Raw genomic sequence first — 16,481 nt, forward strand, 5'->3', positions numbered from 1 at the left:
GCAGAACCGGGGGCTGCACATGCAGGCGCATATCGGCACGAATCTCCCCAGTCATCATGAGCCAGTCCCTCAGAAAATGATGTGGCAGCCCTCAGTGGTAAAAACAACCCTCCTCACCGAGTCGTGATGAGGTGAACCGGCACAGAGAGAGAGAGAGAGAGAGAGAGAGAGAGAGAGAGAGAGAGAGAGAGAGAGAGAGAGAGAGAGAGAGAGAGAGAGAGAGAGAGAGAGAGAGAGAGAGAGAGAGAGAGAGAGAGAGAGAGAGAGAGAGAGAGAGAGAGAGAGAGAGAGAGAGAGAGAGAGGGAGACCACCACCGACCGTGCAGGAAAACCGGCTGCTTCCTCAGAGACCGTCCCCGCACGCCCACACTTCCGGACTGGATCCTCTGGAGGCAGCTGGGTCGGGATGCGTCCGTCTCCCGGTGCTGCTTGAGATGAGGATAAGACGACGACGACGTCTTCCCGGTGAAGCGGCGATGCCCGTGACGTTGCGTTAGATGTGCCCGTTACAACCCGAGCAGAACTGATCAGACCGCGACGCTTGTTCGCTCAACACTCAAGAGAGGGGGGATTCAGGCTTTAGCCGTACTGTCTGTCTGCTGTCAACTGTTGCTTATTTCCACTGTAAATGAATCTTGTAAGGTAGGTCGTGTTATTTCTCATCGTTTCACCCCGCTGACAACATGATGAAGAGTCACACACCGCACAGAAACGGAAACATGTCTCATCTCGCTGCCTGATAGTGATGTTAATGATGGTGATGATGATGAGGAAGAGGAGGAGGATGCTGAGAGGGTTTGGGAATGATCTTTAAAAAAAAATGAATGATCTTGACTGAATGATCTTTTTTTTTCTTTTTCTTTTTTTTCTTTTAAGTAAATTTATTTCAACGTATTTATGAACTAGTGATGTAATAATCTTGTAGTCCAGGGTTTATTTGGGTTTATACACAAACCTGCCACTTCCCTCCTCCTCCTCCTCCTCCTCCTCATCATCATCATCATCATCATCTTGCTGTCTCTTCAGCTTCCTCTCTTTCTGTCCTTTCTGAGACACAGAAGGCCTCACAAACACACATCCTCATTGCCCTCAGTGTCTTTGACTTACTGTACATCTTTGGACTTACACACGAAAGCCAGTTGGGTCTACAGGTTGAGGTTGTCCCGGTGGCGTTGGGTGGGTTTCGCAGCAGGAAGAGGTCAAACAGAGCAATCTAAGACCACAAGCGACTCTTATTTTCATATCAGTTCATCTACTGATAACTGTCAGAACATAGTACATGATGTCCATCACAAGTCCAACAAGATTTTGTTTTGTTTTTCTCACCAATAGCTCAGAAACCTAAAGATATTCAGGTTATACTGATATAAAAGCAACAAATCTTTACGTTTTAGAGGCTGTAACCATCATATTTGTTTTTAGGATTTTTGCGTCTAAAAAATGACTGAAACAATTAAGTGATGATCAAAATTGTTGTTGTTTCAATCCTGGAGCAAAACCCTTTTATACCCAAATATTTTCTGCTGTCCACAAGCGAAAAGCCCCCCCCCCCCAACTGCTACATAAAATCAGAAAGCGTTGCATGTGTGGAGAGTGTGAGCTCAGTGTGTTGTCATGCTACAGTAGAGACTGAGGCTGTGGCCAAATTATCACAGTACAGTTTTACTTGACGTGATATGAGTTGTCCTGCAGGACGGCTTCCAGTTTTTGAACCCGTCCAGTAATAAAAGCGAATAAATCAAGAAGTTGGCAGGTGATTTTGTTTATTACTTTGTTGCAAAAAATATGAAAACATTTCCTTTGTTTGAGCGGCTGTCCTAATATTGTTCACAGCTTTACATTGGAGCCAAAACAATTAATGATGAGTAGTTAATCAACAGATAATTAATCAGCAACAAATGTCAGATATTCTTTGCTTCAAGTTTTTTCAGATGTGAAGAGCTGCTGCTTTTCCTGCAGTTCATATAATTTATAATGTAATATTTTGGGCTTTTGGAGTGTCGGTCAGACCAAACAAGGCTTGTTCAAACTTGTGATGGATATTTTTTTGCTCTTTTATTGACATTTCCTCATAGATTAATCAGCGATGAAAATAATAGTTTTTACATACCTCCTGTTGAGAGTCCACGAGAATACAGGGCTACAGCTAACGAGTATTTCCACTGTTGATTTTTTTTATTAATTATCCGATTAAAATGTCTGCCACAGTGTCCGGGAGCACAAGGCGACATCTTCAAATTGCATATTTTGTCTGACCAACTATCTATAACCCAAATATATTTATGTTTGTTGTGATATAAGAGAGAGAAAACCAAATGTTTGGCTTTTTCTTTTACATTCTCACAAGTACTGTCCATCACCGTATTTGTACTTGCTGTACTTGCACACAGAGCAGAACTTGCGTGGCCATAAAACCAGCTTTAATATTAATTCATGTTGACCATTAACTGGACTGAGGTTGTGGTCTTCATGGTTCAGCGAGACAGCTGAAGCAGAGAGACTTCCTTCTGCCCGTCCTGCTGTTGTTGTAGGAGTTATCGTGACGTTTCCACAGCTCCGCTCCTCTCTGTCCACTTCTCTCTGTGTCTCTCTGCCTGGCCTCTGGCCTGGTAATTATCAGCCAGCTTGATAAAGTCATTAATGACCCGGCCAAGCCTGCTGGGCCTGGCGCTGACACACACACCAAAGAGAGAGTCAGTCAGACAGTGTGAGGCCAGCGCTGGATACAGGGCGAGGAAGCCTGTTATTGGGGACAGGACGGTGTGTTTCTGGGCTGGGTCAGTTAGTATTAATAGCTCTGAACGAGCGTCACTTTGAAAACAGCTGCTTAAGGAAAGGGAGCACACTGGAGGAGAGAGAGGGAAAGGAAAGGATGAGCCGTGGTTGTTAAGATCCCTGTCGCATTATTGTCATTATGTGAGGTGGATTTTCTATCTGTTCTCACCTCTTCTTGAGTTTTATCTCCTGTACCTGTCTGTGTGGGATCAGTAGTGTCACGTAGTTTTACTTTTGAAAACAAGGAAGATTTGAAACAGCTAAAGTGTAGGAGGAATACATCATGTTCCACACTGTTGCACAACAACGTCGAGATATAGCACAGTTAGATTTAAGGGTAATATAACTGCTGATACTGAAACATCTGATTTTGTGAAATGCTGCAGGCTGTGTGCATATGTGAACATCCAGCTGTCAATTTGACAGCCTCTGAATGTTTGGTTTTTTTTCCCTAATGAGATGGCACATACATGCACAGCTCCATAGATGTATAGTTCAGATAAATTAGGTGTTTCTAACATTGGCAAAGGGCATCCTCAAGTTTAGAAAAGCTAACTGACCGTACTGACCGTATGAATTTTTAATTTGAGTGGTATTTCCTCTGAAGGGAGCCTCTTTCTTATTTTGAGCCCCTCTGATCTTAGAACAATGTGTGTGTGTGTGTGTGTGTGTGTGTGTGTGTGTGTGTGTGTGTGTGTGTGTGTGTGTGTGTGTGTGTGTGTGTGTGTGTGAGTGAGGAAGAGACAGAGACATCGCTAAATCTAGGTCTCTTATGAAATCTGGCTCTGCAAGATGCAGCATAAAAATAGGGAGGGGTTGTGGTTTATGAGTGTGTGTGTGTTTGTGTGTGTGTGTGTGTGTGCATGTACATCTTTGTCCATTTGCCGTCCTGCATGTTAATTTAATCATCGGGAGGCAGAGAGGAGACAGGGCCGGGGAACAGGAGAGGGAGATGGAAGAGATGAGGAAAGAAAGATGAAAGAAACCAGGAGTTTTCTGGTGTGGTATCCCTGCTCAATGGTTTCCATGACAACAGTGACATCACTAATGGAGTGCTACCTCCTGATCTGTGTTTGTTTGGGTTTCTGTGCAAAGTCTTCCTGTTCGAAAGAATAGATCTAAGTTTACATATATATGAGTGTGTGTGTGTGTGTGTGTGTGTGTGTGTGTGTGTGTGTGAGTGTGAACATGCAGGCGTATCTGTACACGTGAATCGTTTATGAAAGAGATCATCAGGACAAAACCTCTGGTTCAGTCGGTCCGTGGTTACCCACTGTTGCCAGGCAACAGCAGCCATGGCAACAAGTTGAAGCATGATCTAGTGTTGCTAAGCAAAAGGACAGGGTGGGGTGAAATTTTGTGAGCACCACTGAGATACAAATGGATACAAATATTTAAGATGTTCAACATGTTTTTAGGACATTAAGAAGAAGAAAAACATTGATTAAAATAGATTTCTTTTTTTAAATAGCACACATCACAAATGCTGTTTTTAATGAGAAATAAATAACACTCCTGTAAAAAAGCTTTTGTAATTTTAACTCTTATTTGCAGGTTTGCTAGTGTGTACATTGCCTATGTATTATTGTTGTATATAGAAAAAGCTAATGTCATAGATTTTAGTTCAGATCAGTAGCTGCAACGATTGATAAGATTATTTTCATTATCAATTCATTTGTCAGTTATTATGTTGATTTATCGTTCGGTCTGAAAAATATCAGAAAAAAAATTCCTAAAAACAATTAATCAATTATCAAAACAGTTGCATATTAATTTATCGTCAATTGACCGATCGATTAATCAACTAATCGTTGCTGCTCCACAGATCATAAAGATGCCATTGAATATACATTTGTTACATTGCATTTGTTGATTTGTGATATTTCCAGGTTTATGAACAACCGTGTTCCTCCTAACAAGAGATACCAGCCCACAGAATATGAGCATGCTGCCAACTGTGCCACGCATGCGGTGAATACACGCACACACACACACACACACTTACTCAGAAAGTGATCATTAACCTGACACAGATGATTTGACACACTCTGAAAAACAAATCCAGCATCATTACTAAACAGACAAATGACACGGACACCACCAGGTTTTTTCCAGACCACACATACAGTACATCATACACATGCTTTCAGTTTATCTGGCATAGTTATTTATTTGCCTGTCTGTATCTCATGTTTCATTTATATCATGAATTCATGTAGTTATGGATAATCCCCAGCCTGCTGGGCAGCTCGTTGTTGCACTTCCAGTCAGAGGACCAATGGGAGCGGTTGTCGGCCTGGGTGTACGGGGCGGGGCTCAGCTCGCTCTTCATCATCTCCACCCTGTTTCACACTGTGGCCTGGAAGAAGAGCCACTTACGGTACACACACACACACACGCACACGCACACACACACTTTAATGGCACTGTAATATTGCAGATTAATATGGTGAAATGGTTGAAGAGGACGCAGAAAAAACAGCTACTTCTTTTTCTGTGAGTCTTTCAGATTAGTTGGTTTTATTGGAAACTGTTTGTCCTTCTCTGGAGCGAATGTGTATCCCTGCATTCCATATTTGTTTTTGAGATGTAAAAGACACTGATGCTACATGTATAAACAGTGTCACTCAGGTGTCATGAGGCTGTTTGGTCTCTCTCTTCAGGTCTGTGGAGCACTGTTTCCACATGTGTGACAGGATGGTGATCTATTTCTTCATTGCTGCCTCCTACGCCCCTTGGTAAACAACCCAGCCTGCTAAGTATGAGTGTGTGTATATGTGTGGAGAGTGTGTATATATTCATCATCATGTCTTCCTGTTTATCCCTAACTAGGCTGAACCTGCGGGAACTGGGTCCCTGGGCGTGCCACATGCGCTGGCTGGTGTGGGTCATGGCCTCTTTTGGTACCACCTATGTCTTCTTCTTCCATGAGAGGTCAGCTCGAACATCCAACATTTACTTTTATCAGTATCAGACTGTCTCTTTATTTATTAATCTAATCAATATTCCTCCTGTGTGACAAAACAATCTCGACTCAATGGCCCGTTTACTCGCTTTTTCTGAGCTTATAGTTGCATACCATGATCTTCATCACATGACCTAAGTGTAGGGATGGACTAATCTGATTCTGAAATCCAGACTCAGGGTTTAATGGATACTGTGTTCCGACCAGAGTATTTTTTAAATTATTTATTTTTACCAAAATGTAAAATCTTTAAATCTGTATGTGTGTAAATGCTAAAGATATATGTAGGTTAACATGAGGCTGTAAACAGAGATGACTTATTAAAGTTTAAGTTAACCTACGCGCAAGTGCACCCACAGAGCGCACTGCATTATGCCACTTTCTGATTTACGCACCTGAGCGGTGGCTGCTGCTGCGGCCTCCTGCCGTGTCTCCTAAATTGCACCGTGCTGATCTGAATCTACTTCAGGTAATACACCGACTATGCAGGACTACCTCATACAAGCGCACGTCAAATAACCCCAACTATCCCTTTAAAAATGTACATGATTTTAAGATTTTTTTCTTCTGCACCTCTTTACCAAACCTCTTTGATTAGTTTTATGCATTCATACACAAGTATTCTTACAACATTTTCACACTGGTTTCATTATAATCAGCCTCCGAATAACTGCCTGAGAGAGAGAGAGTGAGAATGAGAGTGTACATGTTATCTTGTATAGGAGGAAGCTGGCGCTCTTATTGTGAAAAGACAGGAAACTTTGGCCCTTGTGAGGTTGCATAGGAAAAGTTGTGTGAACATGGCCGTTGACAATAAAAGAGTTGTCTAGTAACTTCAAAAAGTATAGAAGAAGTACGTATATAGAGGACGTTAAGTAAACCTGAATTGCCATTCACATTAAAATGCATTTAAGTGGCAGAACTTAACAGAGTCGTTCATGTCTCAAAGAGTCGCAACTTAACACACACCATTCAATACGTTAAATATCTAATGGTACATCCTAAAGACAAGAACCTCCCATGACCAAATTCCACACTTAGACTTGGTTAAAAGCTCAGAAAAAGCTAGTAAGTGACCCTTGAACTGAGATTATTTTGTTACACATACTGTCACCTAGGTCAAGAATGAACACCTGTGCTTAAATATTCTTCTGTATCAGGTACAAGGTCATGGAGTTAATCTGCTACACGGTGATGGGAGTTTTTCCTGCCCTGGTCATCCTCTCAATGGTGAGCCTGCTCTTCTACTGTAGTGTGTGTAGTTCTGACATGTTTCCATTGTCATGTCGCTACAACTGAAGACTAATAAACGCTCTGCCTCTTCGCAGCCGGAGCAGTCGGGTCTGTGTGAGCTTCTGGTGGGCGGAGCCTGCTACTGTCTGGGGATGGTCTTCTTCAAAAGTGATGGCATCGTCCCATTCGCTCATGCCATTTGGCACCTCTTTGTTGCTATGGGAGCAGCCATACACTACTACGCCATCTGGAAGTACCTCTATGCCCAGCCACCCAATCAGGTCCAGACCTCCAGATGACATCAGCGCTGACCTCACAGGGAGTAGCTCCTGTTTTTGAGCGACTTCAGTGAGATGATGTGAGCTGTGTTCAAATTCAGGGGCTGCCTCATTTGGAGGCTAGTTGGGTGACCATGTACCTCTTCCCCAAATGATACAGTTCAACCTCACAGATACCAAAACAAATGCTGCATTCAAGCGGTCCTCGTCAACTCATCAAGTCAAATATTTTCATTTTTATCACCAGGAAACCGCCCTCACAGTGATAATACTTGGGCATGTTTGATGATAGATACCTGAATTCTACTTTAACACATGGTGGACAGCTGGGAAACAGTGTACCAGGTTAGTGATAAAGACACATATCCAAACAGCCTCTGTTTACCATCATTCCCAGACTTGTAGAAAGAAGTGAAGTTTATGCCTGGCATCCATTATTTCATGGGATTAAGTTTGGTTTCAGAGGGCTATGATGCATTCCATAATAACAGAAGACCAACAAAAAAGGATGTGAAATTCTGTTTTATTAAAGCACTTTTCTTACTCAACATCACTAAAGTTTAATTGATGGGGAATGCTGGATTGGCCTTCTTAGAAAAAAGGTCCTCCACTGCATTATCTTTGAGTGATGGTCTTTTTAGGAGAATTTTAGCTGTGAATCAAAATAAAGACGTATTAATCATTTTAAAAAACGGTGCCAGTACTTTTTCAGCCCTGAATAGCGTCTGCTGCCATCCCTGTAAGGCTTCGTCCAGCCTCTACAACCTCCACCAATCAGAGGGTTAGGGCAACCTCAATTTAGCCTGTAAGGTGAAGCCCAGGGCAAAACTGTTCAGCAACAACTCACTGCTACGGCTTGGAAAGGTTACAGCGCTGAATGCACAACAGTAATTGAATGCGAGCCAGGTGAGCGTATCAGTTTTTATCAATCCAGAGTTTCTGGATTACGGCAGCTGGACGAGTGTTTAGAGAGATTTCAGTGAGTAAATCATCCGCAGCTGAAATTACGCCCCATTTATTATTTACATCCTGCACTGGCTTAGTGACTCATGACCACCTGAAGTGAAATACCTCATACATATGATGTGGTTATTGTGATATTTCCTGATTTAACGAGTTGATGAGGACAGTTGAACGCACCATTAAGCAATTGACCGGCATGCAATAGATTGTAGGACACTTGAGAGTGACAAAGCAAACACCGGTTGTGTATTCCAAGCTGTGGCAAAAAAACAAACAAACAAACAAAAAAACAAAAAAAACAGAAGGCTGCATTTGGAGGAGACTTTGCACCAAAACTGCCCTGTCAGCCTGTTGTGATGAATCTGGACTTCAAGGGAAGCAGCCTGTGAAATGGGACACAGCTTTTTAGTCTTTACCACCTCAGTTCATTTAAGTTTTATGTTACAGTATTTATTTATTTATTTTTGCAGGAATTTAGTTTCATTCCAACTATCAGGGGTTAAATAGCTATTCTTGGAGATTTCTCTCTTCGTGGTGCACGTCCAGATTCAGTGTTTAGCTGAATTGAAGGGCATTGTCTTATTGTCAAGAGGAAGACAATGTTTACAATTAGCTGACTTGACTATCATAATTAGTTTTAGGACATTATTTAAAGCATCATCATCATCATCATTAACAGAAGGCGTCATGTGGTTTGATTATATTTAAGAGGTTGCGACATCAGTAATTTACTATTACAATTCAGAGCTCTAGATAGTATTATCACTGTTATTGTTATTAGTTGTGCTATCAACACTTTAGTACACTATATGGTTTTAACAGTGGTTGCTTCAGTCAGTGATTTACTGTGATTTTCCGAATCAAGCATGACCGTAGAATGATCTTTTTTTATGTTGAACATACGGATATTCATGGTTTCAGTCTTGAAGACTTTACCTGTGTGCTTCCACCTTTACTAGGCTCTACTCAGTAGATTATGGAGAATATTTACTGAATTCTAATAGTTTACTGTTGGTGATTAGGTTTAGTAAGTGACGATGTCATCAGTACGATTTATACAGTATATATTTATCAATGAAGTATGATATATGTTGACTTCATCTATATTTTCTTCTGATGTACTCATAGTGTTCGCTGATTATCTTCATCATCTCCATCCTAAACGAATGGGACCCATTTGATAGAGTTTGTCAAAGCTACATGGTTAAACCTCAGAGGGGGGAAAACCACTGTCTGACTCAGCACTGCCAGAAGACTGACCTACTGCCGCAACTGATAGCACACTACTACCATATACGTCTCACACTTGAAAGGAAACTGAAGCTATAGTATTGTTGAACAATCTGGCCCAATATTAAGGCATCTCAGGTGTGTGTGTGCGTGCGTGCGTGTGTGTGTGTGCGCGCGCGTGTGTGTGTGTGGGTTCGTATGTATCCTATAATATATGACTCCCATGAATCCAAAGCCTCTAATCGGCTGAGTCTATGTTTACACGTGAACGCATGTACCTTGAACACGTTAAAAATACATTTGAATATGTATGTATTCTCTAAGTGTTAAACTGTATGTGGTGGCACATGATATATCGGACAAGCTTGTGTTGTGTGATAAATGTGGCTTGAGGACCAAAAGGTCAAACCATCTAGTATTTATAGGTGTACAAACAAATTATTTTTTAAAACCTCTGCTCCTGTTCAACATCTTTTCACTGCTGTCTGTCTCTCAGGATTTGGATCATTTGGGCTTTAAACGCCCATGAAGCCACATTCAGCGACCACTAAAGCTGCTGTTCGGGTGCTGTCTGCAGCAACCAAAACCATCAAATAGCTGTGAAGCTGCTTTCTTTAATGCTGGCATCGCTCCACACGGCTTCACTTGCTTATTCACAACCCAAGTAGGGCAGCAGCCACAAAAGTTTTCTGCTAGCTTTACATATGGGTAACATTTATAGAATAACCAAAGCAGCTTTAAGTCAGTCAGAAACTTGATATAAAACCACTGCACATATTATGGCGGCAAAAGTGTTTATAGATTATAATAAGAACTAGAAAGCATACTTTCACCAAAGCTGCAAAACCCGCTAATTATGTTGAAAAACCCACATAATTCGCAGTTAGATTTGCACCAAAACTCTTTGTGTTAAACAATTTACTAGATTCATGTGTCGGATTTTTTTCTCTTTCAAATAGGTGCAGTATTTCATGAGAAAATGAGGAAGGGGAAGAAACTGCCTTATCTTGCAGTGTTGAGAGGTAATTTTAAAATTTTCTGGACCCATACCTCGATTCGGATTCCAAAACTTCCAAAACAAAAACTAATAATTTCTTCCTCATTTCATGGCCAAACTTTGCACCCTTAAAAGATATCGTGCAGACAAACAAACTGAGAACAAAGCAAAAATAATTGGACTGAAAACATTTTACCTCTTGGGCAAAGGTAAGAAATGATATTGTACAATATATGTAGAACAAAACTGCACATTCTTAACAAAAGAGCGACTGTCTGCACTGCTGTCTGACTCCCCCAGAACAGGTCAAATATACTTATTTACTTACTTATACTAACTTAATATTCATTCCTCAATAACGAAAAAATGCATTTATAACTTACCAAACAGCATATGAATGCAGCATTTCACTGTAGTAAATCATCTCATCATCTAATCTACAAAAACATCCAAAATTCAACCAAATCTGTTTATTTTTTTGAGACATCTGACCAATAAAAACACTGGAGATTAAAAAAAAAGGAGGTAACACAAATCTTTGGTTGCAGTTTTTTTTTTTTTTTTTTTTTACTTAGCAGGGAGTGGTAATTTAACATCACAACATATTCAGTGTCACAGCTGGCTGGGAGTTACATTTGTCACACTGTGGATATCTGAGTTTGGAAAGAAACTCTTCAGATACATTCTCCAGTATCTTTTAGTATTCGTTCTCTCAGTGTTTGCTCCAGCCTCTGGGACAAACTGAACGGTTGAGTTTACTGTGTTGGAGGTTTTATCGCCAGAATTTCGACTAGTTCCACAGACAGGTTTGGCCACTCTGAGAGGAAGTATTTGAGGATTTCATGTGTGTCTGTCTTGTCTTGGTTATAATATGTCTCGTTCGGACATACAGTGCCCACCTGACTTTGTATAGAGCTCTGTGGTTTTATAAAATCTCCATGAAGCCTTCATGGACCCTCTGTACATTGTTTATAGACGCTCTGTGATTGTGGCTCTGTTCTCAGTGCTGCTGGTGTTTTCTTTCTGGTTCTACATGACTGATTATATTACTCCATATTCTTTCTGTCTCTTTCTCCAATTTTCATATTGGTTTTTGTGTCTGTGGTGCTTTTGTGCTGTGATAAGCCCATATGATGCCAACAATGCTTTTATCTTTTCTATTTCTCTTGTAATAAAAAAGCTTTTTCATGCAATATATTCCAGGACTGCAGAGTATTTTTTTTTTTAGAATGTTTCACCTTTTGAAAAATTTCAGATCTTTATATTTAATTATAGAAACATATTTCGTACGATGCACAATATGCATGGTTGACCTGACCATGATCTGCAGATGTACCTGACCTATATTCTGGGATGAATGTTAACTCTTTTCAACCTATTACGTTCATGTCGGGGACACTAACATAAATCACAGAGGGGCTGTATTGGACAGGGTTTAGAAAACCAAAGGTAGGTCCTAAATAACTATGAATGATAAAGAGTGATTAGTTAAATAAATGTTAATCATGTCTTTTATTGACTATATTTGTCCCTTTAAAGGGAGACTATGTGACTGCTGAGTTTTTACTGGGACTGTACCATTAGTTCATGAATTACAAAAGCAAGAAATAGCAGACTTCTCAAAAGTATTTCATCTTATCATATTTAGGGAACATTTTACATAGTTGATTATGGGTCCATCACAGATGTTTATGTTGAAATTTCAGCCACTTACCTTTGAAACAAATGTACTGCAGTCTAAACACATCAGAAGTCCCTGTTTTTCTTTTTTATTATTTAAAAAAAAACAAATAATGAGAAGATCCCAAATAACACGCAAACAAAAAGACATCAGCCTCTTTTGCTTCACATCCTCTCAGCAGGTTTATCCATAAAATCTAATACGGGACCCCCGAACATGTTCAACATTAAATTTGTAAATGTATATTCACAGGTTCTGGATTTTGAGAAAGGAGGGAAGGAAGGTGTCATTTTAAGAATTTATAACCAAGTATATCGAGAACAAATTATTATTCAAAATATCTTTTGACACTACTGGTTAAAAGTTTTACAGCATCCCTTTTTTTAAAATTGAAATTTAAGCAGTTCAAAGTTACACAGTTCAAAGTTAAGTGACAAACCAGAGGTAAAAAAAGAAAAGAAAAAAGTTATAAAAGCTGAAAAACAATAAGTTTCAGAGGTATAAAAACAGCTTTTTCAGGGATCAAGTAATGGGTTACGATCTTACAGCTTTTCTGCAGCAACGGAAGTAAGTGATGTCTCAACTGACTTACTGCAGAGAAAGTCAAGGTGTAAGTGAGTACAGTTTTCTACACCATGAAAAGGCAATGACAGACAGAAAACCACGACCAGGACAGTCTCCAGTCTTAACCCCCATGGAGTTGATTTGTGATGAACTGGACAGAGGAGTGAAAGCAAGGCAACATTCAAGAGCAACAGATTTGTGGGGAAATCTGCAACAGTGTTGGGATTAATTTTCCAAACATAATTTGTTTTTTAAAAAGAAGATCCTGTAATTTTAATTATTGTACACATTTGGAGTTTTTTTAATTATAAGCCAATCATATTCATTTGTGTTGTAAATTAAGTGGTGCAGTATTTATTCATTTATTAAATGAATTAATATTACTTCACTGAGTTTATAAGTTACATTACTTTATTATTTCATATATATAATTTGTAGGTGTAACATTCAAGTTGTTTATTTCCATCCCCTGTAGTGTGGAGCACTTTTTTGGTTCCCACCTGCCAATGTTTGCAGGGGGACGGGTGTGAATGTGACAGTCTATGAGTTGCACGTGTCCTGCTAAGGGAGCAGAACAAAGATGAGTTAACTGTCCTGCCGTGTCGGTGGTGATTATAGAAGACAGCTAAAAGAAAATTGTTGCCCACTTATCACCCACAGCCCAGAGAGACAGGAGAACGCTACCGACCAAGAAATAAGGGTTACAATCCCATGATTTGTTTTTGTTTATATCTCTTGTTGTTTATTTGTTCTATGCTTTAATTTCACAGAGAATTTCAACAAAAACTGAAAAGTGGTGTTCTAACATTTTTAACTAGTGATGTGTATCGTCGAAATGGCCTGGAGGAAGTATCTAACATTGACCAGTTTGGACCATATGCCAGAGCCTTCATGCACATGTAACGGCCGTACCGCCAGTGTCCGCCAGGCGGAGTCCTCTCCCCTTACTCGGGCGCCAGAGCAGGTGCGCCGAGGTGAAGCAGCGCGGAGAGCTCGGGTGTTTCCGTCGCGGCTCGGCAGTGAACCGCTGAGAATGTGGGAATGCGGTTGCCGGAGGCAGTGGGCATTGCTGGACACTCGGCGGAGATGCGCGTACAGGAGCAGGAGCACTCAGCGGGTGGCTGTCGTCCAAGTTAACGGGGCTGTTTTGGGGATGTGGGTGGGAGCCCCGGACAGCGGTGTGTCGCTCGGAACAGGGCAGCTGGGTGTTTTTTTTCCTCCCCGTTATACCGGGGATTTTCTTGTAGGGGAGACGGAATAAGAGACAAACCAAGAAGGATTCCCCAGCACTATGGAGCCACGCATTGCAGGCAGCGTGAGTATTAACGCAACAGACACCCAGGAGAGCCCTCAGGGGACTGGGCTTGTCGCTGCTGGATTCACACCTCAACTTTTCCAGGACCTATTTTATTTAGGGGCAAACGCGCAACATCTTTAAACACTCTCATAATTAAACACAGCATTTTTTTTTTCTAATGTAATTTTTGTTGAGCGTTGTTTAGGTGACGAAACAAGCTTTAAGCTAATTGATAATTCATGTGATGAGTGTGACGGGCTCGTGTACAAAAATTAGACACACCTGCTGACCGATAGAGGCCGGGCTGGTAGCTTTGAGTGCCGCGCCTGGCGACTCATCAGCGGATTAATTTCTGAGGATTTCTTCCTGCCTTTTGTTGCTACGGCGGTTGCTACTAACGACCACTGAGCCCAAAATCGTAAACAGACGGACGGACATTAAATAAAGGGCAGACCCGTAGTAACCACAAGCTTTGCCTAATACTATCCAGCCTGTTATAGGTGTCCACTTTTCCTTACGCAGTGTTTAATTCTGACCTTCTCGTAGCCTAGACAAGGACAGACTGCGAGTCAAAAGGTGCAGGAGAAGTTGTAGTCTCTGTGACATGGTTACCAAATGTAACACAACCTCCTAGGGTCACAAAATACAACCGACCAATGCAAAATTTAGGCCTCACTCTGTTTCTTTCTCTCTGTGTGTGTGTGTGCAGGAGGGGTTTGTTAGTCCCAGGATTGAGTTAACTGCGGCCAAGTAGCCAGATTACTGTGGATTAGCAGGCATTTAAAATAGTCACGTTATCCCACCAGTGCTTGCAGAGTCAGCTCGAACAACACCTTTTAGGCTGATTGCCAAATATTTGCTGAAAATAAATTGTATACCATAAAGGTGAATAACTGCACAAGTTGCAAATCGAAGCACACTGCATGAGCTTTCTTCTAATGGCAAGTCTGCTGGTGCACTGGCCGTTAAATGTTTAGACCATGTTCCTGAGGTAACCAGCATTAAAGTCTTCATCGGTCAAAAGAGTTCATCCAAAGCCAAGAGTGAAGTGTGACTCACCATCTGTGGGGACATGGACTGGAAACAGCCCTTTTTATTGAGGTAGAAATGCATGACCTGGATGCAGGCAGACACAGAGTTTATCTTTTTTCTTTATGCATTTTTGACCATGTTATGGATTACAGTTTTACAAGAGAGCTGGCTTGAAAATGCACTTAAAAAACTGACAAACAATGTAGCAATACAAAAATATAAAATATTAGAGCTGAGCAAAGATTAAACAGTAAACAGAAAAAAATAAGGAAAGACTTTGATACTAATTTCATCATGCGTGTCCTTTATCAAACAAAAAATGCCAAATATTTGCTGATTTCAGCATCTGAAATGAAAATTTACTGTTTTTTTCTGTTCTATATCAGTGTAAATTAAAAGATTTGGGGGTTTTGGACTGTTCAACAAACCCAAACATTTGAAGATGCCACCATGAGCTTTACTAACTCATAAATGGTGTTTTCCACTATTTTCTGACATTTTATAGGCAAAACATTGAATTGACTGATTAAAAAATGTACTTGATTTCTTCATAGATAATGAATAGTAATTCGCTGTAGCCCTAGAATATATGCAAATCAGGTCTATGAACCCTTTTAAAGCCAAAACAAAGGGCGGACAACTCTAAATTGTGCATTTGTAAAGTGCATAGTTGTTTGCCATGTTCTAAAAAATGTGTCTCATAATCACTGGATTTGAAAGTAAGCACAGAAGTGGTCATACATTCACATGTTCTTATTGCTAGAAATAACAAACTGACTTCATGATTTTAAAAAAGTAGTGGTCAATACAGAGCTCTTAAATGATGCAAGATGAAACACTGTGGTTCATCCAATAAATGCAAAGTGTGAAGTAGAAGGTCAGTGTAGGAATACATAATAGAGCTGCAACAATTAGTTGATCGCCATGAAATTAATCTGCAACTATTTTTATAGTCAATTAATCATAAAGTTTATTGTGCATTTTATACACCAAATGATAAATCAATTTATCAAGGAAATAATCATCTGATTAAGTCATAATTAGAATAACCATTAGTTGCAGCCCTAATATATAATTTCTCTAATCGAATACAGACACAACTGGATTTTTAAAAAGTGCTTGTTTTAGCACAAAAATCCACATTTCATGATCCTGATCTGAGCTCTCCTCCGTCTAGGCCCAGAAGTCTGTAGTTGGTCCAACAGACCAAGGTTAGGAAATGTGTTTGGCAGGTAATATGATGTTGATTTGCAGTTTGGACTCTGGTGTGAAAACAGCTTAGCTCAGTCAAGGAATCATTAAAAAGCTGAAAGCCACAGCAGTATTATCTGAATCCCAAAGGATCTGGGGAAAAAAAAAAAGTTACCTCAGTGATCCATAACTTCACAGGGAGGCTTCAGTTTTTCTGTAAACTGACATCACTATTGTCTTTTTTCCTTCTCCAGTGTGAAAGGTGACAGTGAAAT

At 40.4% G+C, this 16,481-nt stretch overlaps 1 protein-coding gene across 2 annotated transcripts; it reads left to right on the top strand.

The window, feature by feature from the left end:
- Nucleotides 1-319: 319 nt before the first annotated feature.
- Nucleotides 320-7,605, top strand: LOC111216739 (monocyte to macrophage differentiation factor 2-like). 2 transcript variants are annotated; one of them, XR_002664929.1, is made up of 8 exons: nucleotides 320-642; nucleotides 4,665-4,746; nucleotides 4,995-5,155; nucleotides 5,439-5,513; nucleotides 5,608-5,709; nucleotides 6,901-6,970; nucleotides 7,069-7,331; nucleotides 7,499-7,605. XR_002664929.1 is itself a non-coding variant. In XM_022738361.1 (7 exons), exons 1-7 carry the CDS (start codon nucleotides 629-631, stop codon nucleotides 7,270-7,272), a joined length of 708 nt encoding a protein of 235 aa, XP_022594082.1. In that variant the 5' UTR covers nucleotides 320-628; the 3' UTR covers nucleotides 7,273-7,605. The 2 variants fall into 2 exon arrangements, 1 of the variants encoding a protein (XP_022594082.1); XM_022738361.1 differs by having other exon boundaries at nucleotides 7,069-7,605.
- The last annotated feature ends 8,876 nt before the right edge of the window (nucleotides 7,606-16,481 follow it).

The sequence above is a fragment of the Seriola dumerili genome, unplaced genomic scaffold, assembly GCF_002260705.1.
Source record: "Seriola dumerili isolate Sdu_G_001 unplaced genomic scaffold, Sdu_1.0 BDQW01000035.1, whole genome shotgun sequence".
Taxonomy (NCBI): Eukaryota; Metazoa; Chordata; class Actinopteri; order Carangiformes; family Carangidae; genus Seriola; species Seriola dumerili.

Excerpts from the sequence above, each read along its gene's own strand:
- LOC111216739 (XM_022738361.1), top strand. Across the intron at positions 4,747-4,994 it reads CCAACTGTGCCACGCATGCG|TTATGGATAATCCCCAGCCT; the intron begins GTGAATACACGC and ends GAATTCATGTAG. Across the intron at positions 6,971-7,068 it reads CCCTGGTCATCCTCTCAATG|CCGGAGCAGTCGGGTCTGTG; the intron begins GTGAGCCTGCTC and ends GCCTCTTCGCAG.